Source organism: Myzus persicae, unplaced genomic scaffold (assembly GCF_001856785.1).
Source record: "Myzus persicae strain clone G006 unplaced genomic scaffold, MPER_G0061.0, whole genome shotgun sequence".
Classification (NCBI taxonomy): Eukaryota; Metazoa; Arthropoda; class Insecta; order Hemiptera; family Aphididae; genus Myzus; species Myzus persicae.
Window position 1 is genome coordinate 239559 of NW_019100825.1, and position 10007 is coordinate 249565.

Here is a 10007-nt window from a genome sequence, read left to right on the forward strand (position 1 = left end):
GTTCACAGCAAGCATTGCATACACACACTTATACATAAGTGATAACTAGTAACTGCTAACATTATTGACTGGTAAATTTTTTCATTACCGTGCAATATATGTTTTTAATAATTTACATTTAAAAAATTTATCTTTATGATTCGTCTCATTTCAAAGATGTGACACCTTTTTTATCTGATCATATTATAATAGTTCAAATTGAACAACAATTTAAAAAAAAATATTCTATTTATTAAAGATGTACTAAATACACAGGTAATATATAATATATATATACTTGTATATAATTTAAAAATAAAACATATTATAATGTGTTATTATGTTTGCTGATAAACATTAATAAATAGTTAACCATACCACTTTATATAATACTCTTTAGTTACTCAATTGATATATTCTTACTTAAAATATATGTAATTTTTTTATTTAATTTCTAAAAGTAAAAATGGTATTTTCCTTGTTCTATAATGATGAAGCAAATACATTTTCACTAAAATAGGCTATTTAAATAGAATATAGTTCCAAAAAAATTGTTGAATATTGTCAGGTAGTATAAGTCAGGTTTATAAAAAAAGGAACAGAAAGATACACAAATAATTATTATAAAGGATATCAATTATATTTTTGATTACTACATAAATTACATAAAAGATTAACTTACTGGATTACGGTTTACTTAATAGAGCAATACATTAAAGGATGACTGTAGGATAATCTAAATAGTAAATAAATATATTACTATAACATTATAAATTAGATGGAGTATATTATGCATTGATTTATACGTAAAATATTAATATATTTTTAACTACACAAAAATTTAATTTTGAGATTATTATTGTTATTTTATGAAAACGAGAGATTTTTTTTTTATAAAAACTACAATTATGTTATTTTATTAATTAATTTGTACAAATAGAGCTTTAATAGTTAAAATAAGATCCCCAGGACTAGAAAATTTAACAATTAAAAATGTTATATTAATTAAATGAGCAGATCGAAAATGTATAGTATAAATGTAGATAATATTATTAAATTTCTTTATTAAAAATATAAAAATGTATATATAATATATGGAAAGCCAAAGAGAAAAAATGTTGCTTTTTAATTCTTACATACAGTATTTTTCAATAATTGATTGTATCTATTAAGTATAAACACAATAAAGATTTGAAATCCAAACTTGTTGACATGAAATATTATTATTAACATACAAAGCTTAAGAATAACATTACAGTTTATCATAGTTTATATACATATTAATATCATTTGATTTTTTCTTTTTAAATAATCATAATAATTTAGAGTAAAATAATTTTGATCTTAAAAATTAACTGATAAATATTCAATACTCCTTAATCAAAATGATAATATAATATGCATATTTATTTATAGTACTTACTAATTTAAAAAACATACTCAAAATAAAATATTGTTTATTTAGAATAATAATTTCATGACTTATTATTTAAATGATAGTTAAAAATATAGTAATTACTAAGTTAAATACAAATTTTAAAAATGCTTATTACTGGGGATATATTTTCTTCTTTTTCTTACAAGAACAAGACTTAATATTTTAACATGGCTTCAGTACAGTACAATTTGTGTATTATTTAAATCTATTGATTTTTATAGTATAAATCATAATAAAATTATTTAATAGAATCCATTTATCATAATTTAATATTAATAAACATTGCATGGTAGTCTTGTTCTTGGCGAACTCCGTGTTATATTTTTCGTTGCACTGTAAATAATTACTTTAATGTAAAAATTTAAATAAGCAAATACTTATAGATAGTGAAAATTAATAATTGTAACAGCTTATAACTTTTTATGAGTAAAGGACATAAGAATAATTCATTCTATAAATTTACCAACTCAATTTTTTTTTTTTAATTGATAGCAAGTTGTTTTAATAATAGTTATAGGAAAATTAATGTATCATTGAATATGATGTTTTACTTGAGAACAATAGAAATAAAATATAGGTATAAGTGGAAAAATTATTTAAGCAAACTGTATTCTAAACTAAGCAGTTTAAATCCATATATGAATAAGTTTATGTAGATTAACATAAATATAATAAATTAAAAGAAGTTGATTTAAGTAGTATCACATCTGTCTTTTATTATCATAATTGAAAGTGTGGTTCCACTTACATTCTTTTAATAACCATGGGCAACTAAATGATCTCCAAGTTTTTCAACTACCAATGCAGCCTGTTGTGGTTGAACCGGATCTTCGTATAATGATACAACAATCGCTATAAATTAAAAAAAAAAATGATTAAAAAAAAAGATTCACAAACTAATATATTATACAGATTAGAGGTCGGCAACCTTTTTGATTTCAAGAGCCAAAAAATTAATTTAAAACTTTTCACGGGCCACAATTTGAATAAACCTTATTTTATTTTTAACAAAAATTTCAATGCAATTATTGAATACTTAAAAATGCTATTTTAATTCTCACATCACTGTATTGTTTATACTAAAAAAAATTATGAAAAATTATCAACATCCTCGAAAATAATTAATTCGGATTTATAAAATAATATCCTATCTAAATTGTCCATGAAAACTTATAAAGTAGGGATAAATGGTCACATCAATGAACATTTAAAAAATGGACGAAATCATTGTAAGCTCAACAGTAAACATTATAATATTATGACAAGGGAAATAATGTGCTTGCGTAGTACCCGTGTGTGTTGTCAGTGATGACACAATAAAATAAAAATAATGTATACATATAATATTTATTAAATTATAACTTACTTTGTTGAGTCTTCACACAATGAGCTCCCACTTTTCCTTGTTTGGCTCTTATAACTTTGTCAGTGCCCGATAAATAAATATAGCGAACACTAGCCAATGTAATGCCTGAAGATGTTAAAGTATCTTGATTTTCAAAACCCAGAGCTATTTTGCTCAATTCCTCTTTTGAGACCTATAAAAAAAAACATTTAAAAATAAGTTCTAATAATCAGAACGTTTGTTAGTATCTATTTAATTTTCAACTTAATCTTGAAATTAACAAAAAAAAAGAAGATAAATATTGGTATCATGCTATATTTTTTATTCATATTTAGAACTTAAAGATTTATATCAATATTATGATTGCATTAAGTATATTTTATTTGTAACTAAAAATTTGTTATCATTTTAACACAGGTACCTGTATTAATAAAATTACGGTTGGATCAGATCATACTTTGTAACTATACTCGTTGCGCCGAGAGAGTGCAAGTCAATGGAGACCAAAACTCGTCGTAGTTCGCACATATAGCATACCAGTCCACTTGGTAGGAGAAATTAGACCTCGAAACCAGGGAGCTACTTCATTTGAATGCACGGCCAACTTGCACTCTCTCGGCGCAACGAGTATAAGTTTATTAATTGTCATAACTAGTAAACAGTGTGCCAACTTAAAACCACACTACATTTTAGGTGTTAAAGATCTTGGGGGAGTAATGGTAATGCAGCCCACTTCATGGAATGGTTAAAAATCTATTTTTTTTCTACAAATTCAATAAAAAAAATAATATTGCATAGGTACATTTGGTTACCACAGATTCTGAGTAATAACTATTTAAATAGTTATCTATGTTGATGTTTTTTTTTCTGTAAACTAGACCTAGATGACAATTTCTACTTAAATTATTTGAAATGTATAAATATTGACAATATGGTAAAAAATGATTTCATAACTAAGAAGCATTAACTAAAAATGCATAAATCTAAACGTTGTTAAATATGAACAGAAAGCAAGGATTCTAAAAAAATGGTCAATACAAAGCCTGGACTCATATTGATATATCACATATAACAAGCATTATAAATATTTTAACTCGTTGTAACAATTCTGAACAGAGTTTGACAAAAACAGTGCTTCCGAAATGTTTCCAAATTTTTTTACCTCTTGACAGAACGTTAAATAAGTGTCTATTTTTCTCAAAGAAATCCAAGCTAATGGATTTAATATGAAAGAAGTTTAATAAATTCAGATTTAATATGTATGACACTATATTCAGTCAGCACCTCAGTAGTAAGAATATAATTATATGAGGGCTATCAAACTGTTGATAAGTTATCGGAAAACTAGAGCATCAAACACACCTACGAGTTGGATATACGGCTCCCAATTTAAAGATTAAAAGTGAAAGGAAAACCAATAAATCGCATCAAGGTCTGCACATGCTGCAATGGTATCGGTTTTACAACAGTCGCTAGCAGCATAGTGTGTGTCGGGGCCTTCAGTCAGAACGCGATGACATGACGGTAGTCTTTGAAGCACGGGACTCAAGGCTTAGTATGGGGTGGATGAGTAGGTAAAAGGTGAAAGTCGGCAGTAAAATGGTCAATATTTATCATTTATGGAATCAGAGAGATACATAATGGTATTCTATCTTGTTTTTGGTATGGTTATGGGGTGGGTGTTAATACAAATACAGTGCCCCGAAAAATATGCAATGAATCGCGCCGCCACGGGCACACGGTTAACCTACAACAACTGTTTATACTCACGTCGAATCCGTCGGACTTGGCCCACACGTTGCCATCATGGCCGGCGATCGCGGCTTTGGTGACGCACCTGGATGCCAGTAAATGTTTGTCGACGTAATCTTGCCAGGACGACATGTTGAAGAAATTAGGGGCGGTTGTTTGTGCGTAGTTAACTGATGTGTGCGCGATTTGGCGGGGGCGGTGGCCGGAAAGCGCGTGGTCACCGGTGGTGCGAAAAGTGTGCGGAAAAGAAGACGGTCGGGAGAGGAGAAAAAATAGGACAGAAAAGAGAAATGGGTAGTAATCGTCTCGCGCCGGACGGTGATGGCAGTGTGGTGATGCGTCCGTGTTAGTGTGTCAGTGTGCGGCGTACGCGTTTGTATGCACGAGTGTGTGTGTGTGTGTATACGTGCGTGTGCGTGCGCGTGCGTGTTTGCCTGCGTGAGTGTGTGCGTGTACTCGAGTTGGTCACTAATTGGTCCGTCTGCGCGTGCGTCGGCTATCGCGTTGTCGTGTGCGTGCGCGTGCGGGCGACACCCGGCGTCCGCGTTATATAACGTTGCATAGGAGTATAGGACGTACGTACACATAAAAGATTATTATTGGATGACGGGCGGAAAAAAAGTACAACGACGTACATTGTCCCACACACCGCGTCATCGATGCGTACCGGTGCGCGCACCGCACCGACGTCACCGCTCACCGTTTCTACCTCCACATCGTTGTGGCGCCAAAATCAAACGCCCTACTGGCTGCTTATATTATAGTTATATAATTACTGAAGAAAACGATAATAATCCGTATATTAGGGCTATTAGTATGCCATGCACGACAGTGTAGTCTCCGTCTTACAACCGTACACCATATAGCAAGTATAATATGTTCCAATTTTCATTTGTGTGCACTTATTATATTGCTCGTTGACCGTTGTTGTGTCATTATTATAGTATGCCCTACCCTAACAAATATTGTAATGATGCCCCTGAGTAAGATTTAATATCCGACTGAATCGATCTATTCTCGATTTAGGCATAATTTGTATCATAAATCAGAATCTATATTTTATACCTATACCCATATAAATTCACTCCATTAATCAAGATAACTGCACTAAATTTGAACAGCTGAACACAAAATTGATATAATGATATGTAACCAGGTAGGTTTGAAAACGGAGAAAACACAATATGTGGAAATCGCCAGTCATGTAAATATGTAATCTTAATAAGTGGTCGGTATATGTCTATTTGACTGTAATAACTACTAAATTTAGCATTGTTCATATTAAACGTATGCGTTTAATATATTACTATAGTAATATAGCATTGAACATTATGTTTATTTAATACCGATTATTATATCGTTTTTTCAAAACGGAATTTTTTAAAGATTGGGTAATAAGGTGATGGCAGAACGCTTAGGCTAATTAAACCTACCTAACCCTACGTATAGTGAGAAAAAGTTTAGTAAGTGATTTAAATATAACTGAAGTGAACTTTTGAATTACCTAAATTGTTAAGTTTTTTGGTCGAGTATTTTTATCCCACAAAATAGTTAGGTACCAATAATCTCTCCGCTTACTATATGTATTTCTCCTATTTTCCATTTGCTTTTTAAGAATTTAAATTTAAATTTATAATAAACCACTGTTAGCACAATATAGCCAACAATTTTTTCATCATCTTATCTTTTTGTCAATTTGTCATTATTATATTTAGAAATTATAATATACACCTATTACTAAACTACCAGTCAATTGAACCACAACAAACATTTAATTAAAAGTACAAAAAAAAATTAATAATAATATATTAATATGTAATATTATACATATAAATGTATAATATTATAATACGCTATAATATGTACAATGTCCGGCATTCTACCTTAAAGTCGACGAAAAAAAACCGGTAAAAATATCTGATAAAATTAGTCCAACCATAGGCAGAGATTAAAGACCCCCTAAGAATATTAAACAAACAATACCGTAATTTTGTACAGTTTGCAGAACTTTTTTCATTATTTTATATTCTTATATCCACGATTATATAAGTGTACCTAGTACATTACATACACACTATTTACCAATTTATTATTTACGGTAAAATACCGAACAATTAAGTCACAATTCACAATAATATTATATTGTGTTTATATACCTAATATTGTACATTTTTTGTACCAATTGGCCATCTATATTGAATAACATATTATACCATTCTATTTTAGATGGGAAAAATGTTATTTCTTTTCCTGATTTTTGTTAATTCTCGAGAAGCGATAGCTATTATGGGACTATCGCTATAGCTATATTAAACCTATCGTTAAGTTTATCGCGATTGAATGAATCGTTAACCGTATTGACCATTTTATACTTTTTAAATTATATTTTACTTATTGTTTGATGTTCTTGGGAATACATTTCTTTTGAGATAGTGATTTAGATTTTTAATAAATAATTTAGTTCAAATATGTTTGAAATATTTAAATTTAAATCGTTTATTAATTATTCTTTTTTTTGTTTGTTACTATTTAAGTTGTTATGATAACGAGTTAACGAGAACAATTTTTTATGAGTGATCTAATGTAAAAATTAGTTTGTTGGGGGTGTGGGGGCAATGCCCCCACGGGTCTGTTTGTCATCAAATATTTGAGCCCCCTTAATATTTCACAAGATCTCCGCCTATGAGTCCAACAATAAAAATCCTGTAAAAATCCAATGTTTATTTTTATAATTTATAGTTAGGTATGTAATAGATACGCGGGTGTTATCATTTTTTTTTTAAATGAACACATGCGCAAATCACTTGCACATTTAACTTACTTGTATTTTACTTTGTTTAAATACCAGTAAGTAGGTATAGGAGGTACCTATACATAAATAAATAAATATAATTATATAAAAATCTTTAAAAAATAATACAAATTTATCACTATTAAAAAGTTCTTTATACCGTGAAATTTATATGAATATTTTTTATCAACTATAAAAACAATTTATGATGTACCTGTACACAATACAAAGCATATTATATAGTCATATATTTATAATGAAAAATAAATGTAATAAATTTGTTCCAGGGAAGAAGGTGTCAAAATACCATTCAATTGATACGAGGTTTTTTAACTTAAGATAGTTAAAATATTTAATTTATCCAAACTCAGCCTATAGAGTATAGACTATAGTCTTGGCCGTTTCCAAATACTATTCCCTACACCTACTTGAATTAAAATCTATTCAGTACTGAATTCTGAGTTATTAATTCGTTTACATAAACATCATACCTATGTTTGTAGTCTAGCTCTGCTGAATGCATATACTCTGATGGTTGTTTTGACTTTTTTTATTTATTTATTTTGGAGCATAATGTTATTTATTACCGATTTAATATTTATTTTTATTACTTACCAAATGTCGTTTTGCCCAAAAGGCTCTTACCTCAAAACTTTCCGTAATACTTATCGGGAGGGCTAGGAAGTTAAAAGAGCTAAAAAAGACAGAGTAGGTAGATGCACGCATATTGTATTTGCACTAAAACAAATGTAAAATATTCAAAAATACATTTTTATTATTTAAAATATTGCAAAAACTGTTTAGTATTTTGTCATTTTACTGAACTTTATAAATAGGTAGTTAAAAAAAATATATTACGATACTACTTCGGAATATTAGTGCTATGCTGCTGTAGAGATTTTATGCGTATCGAATCGTTGTCGTTAAATTAATAGTCGACAGTCGACTGCAACAATAACGCTATACGCCTATACCTAAGTACTGGAATGACCCATTTGCACCAAAAAAAAAAATGAATTCGTTCAGGGTACAGATTATTTGTGCCAAAATAGGAAAGGTATCTTTTCCGACAGTAAATTTGAGCCAAATTTACCTGTGTAAACATTTTCACATGACTTGGTTTAATTCATAGATTTTAAAGACACGTCATCCCTACGTGCTATGTAGTAACTAGTAACACTTGTAAGTTGTAACTCATATTTATTAGTTATTTTCATAAATCTATAGATTTTAATAGACTATTGCTTAGACAGATTGAAATCAAGTTTATATTAGTTTTATTATATGGTACGATGTAGGTACTTTTGTTATCGGATATCGCGTTATAAGTCAAATCAACGAATAAAAGTCAAATAAAATATGCCCAGCCAAACGGTTGTAAGACAAAATATAACTGCAGCATATTATGTAAGCGTGTGACTGTCCAAGACATAATATATAAATACATTAGTTCATTACAGTTCATAAAAAATGTGCACTATTAACTATGTTATTATTGGCTATGATTAAAAAAAATGTATAGGTATCTGTTATTAATTGCTGTTCATAAAAATAAGTATTACCTACTGATATTATTTTTAAAAAACTCGTATTTTTGGTTATAATTAAAAAAATTTATTATCCTTGCTTATTTAAAATTTTTGTAGTGCCTTTAAAATATTTGAATTGAACCAAGTGGTTAATGTAAAATGTATAGACAGGTGAATTTGGTGTAAATGGACTGTCCAAAAAAACATAGGTACCTTTTTTATTTTGGCGCAAATATAATATACCCATAACGAATTCATTTTTTTTTTTGGCGCTTATCGGCGGATGCCCATAAAAACCTGGTTCAAATAAAATTGAGTGATGATATATTAATTAGTATTTAAAATATAATATATAGGTACAGGTTAAGAAATGCATGGCACCTATAAGTATGAAAATCAAGAACTTCCCATAAAATATACAAAATAGGTATGTAGGTATTGTAGATTTTCAATTTTTAAATCACCATTAGAGCTCGTATTTCTTACTTATCCTTATAGTTCTTAAATTCCCACTAACTGGTAGACAAAGTATTTAGTATCTTGTACGAGTTGTACCTACAAACACGTCCAAAGAATCTAAATATTTTATATAGAGCTTGTTACAATTACAGTAATACAATGTAGGTATACCAATATTTAATTGTTTTTAATTTTACTTAGAAACTAGTAACTATCTAGGAGTTTTTTTATATCTATACATTACCATATTTTTTTAAAATTACTCAGGTAATTATGGCTTATTATTAATAATAACTGCATGTCTGCACGTAATTTGTATTAGTATTCAATTGATTTTAAAATAATGATGCTATTCAGATACTAATTAAAAGATATTCATTATATCACGAATAATGAAGATGGGCATTGTTAAATTAAACGTATACCTTAACTAAAAGCTTATAATTAGGGCTCGCGGATTTCGAAGCATTTGTATCTTTTTTTTAGGATATCTTATGCAATAAACATAAACATTTTTTGGAAATTTTTGACCTATTTCTCGTATTATGACTAAAAAAATTGACCTCATTGAAATATAAATACTACATAGTAGTGTAGTACTACGTAATATAAATTATTTTCATTTTTAACAATTTGAACTTATTTAACATCAGGTAATCCGATTTTAAATTAGAAAAGGCTGAAATTCATCTTTATGTTACACCATAAAATTAG

At 28.7% G+C, this 10007-nt stretch overlaps 1 protein-coding gene across 1 annotated transcript; it reads right to left on the minus strand.

Moving 5' to 3' along the window:
• Positions 1 to 1629: 1629 nt before the first annotated feature.
• LOC111026327 (profilin-like) lies at positions 1630 to 4900 on the minus strand. Its single transcript, XM_022304388.1, has 4 exons — positions 4533 to 4900; positions 2784 to 2955; positions 2166 to 2269; positions 1630 to 1750 (listed from the first exon to the last, which is right to left on the minus strand). The coding sequence occupies exons 1-3, from the start codon at positions 4644 to 4646 to the stop codon at positions 2172 to 2174; spliced, it is 384 nt and encodes a 127-aa protein (XP_022160080.1). The 5' UTR covers positions 4647 to 4900; the 3' UTR covers positions 1630 to 1750; positions 2166 to 2171.
• Between the last annotated feature and the right edge of the window lie 5107 nt (positions 4901 to 10007).

What these genes read in the sequence shown, in the direction of transcription:
- LOC111026327 (XM_022304388.1), bottom strand. Translation starts at nt 4,646, where the DNA reads ATGTCGTCCTGGCAAGATTACGTCGACAAACATTTACTGGCATCCAGG. An exon ending in CCAAGTCCGACGGATTCGAC is followed by an intron (nt 2,956 to 4,532) that starts GTGAGTATAAAC and finishes TTTTTTTTATAG; the next exon opens with GTCTCAAAAGAGGAATTGAG. An exon ending in TTGTGTGAAGACTCAACAAA is followed by an intron (nt 2,270 to 2,783) that starts GTAAGTTATAAT and finishes TTTAATTTATAG; the next exon opens with CGATTGTTGTATCATTATAC.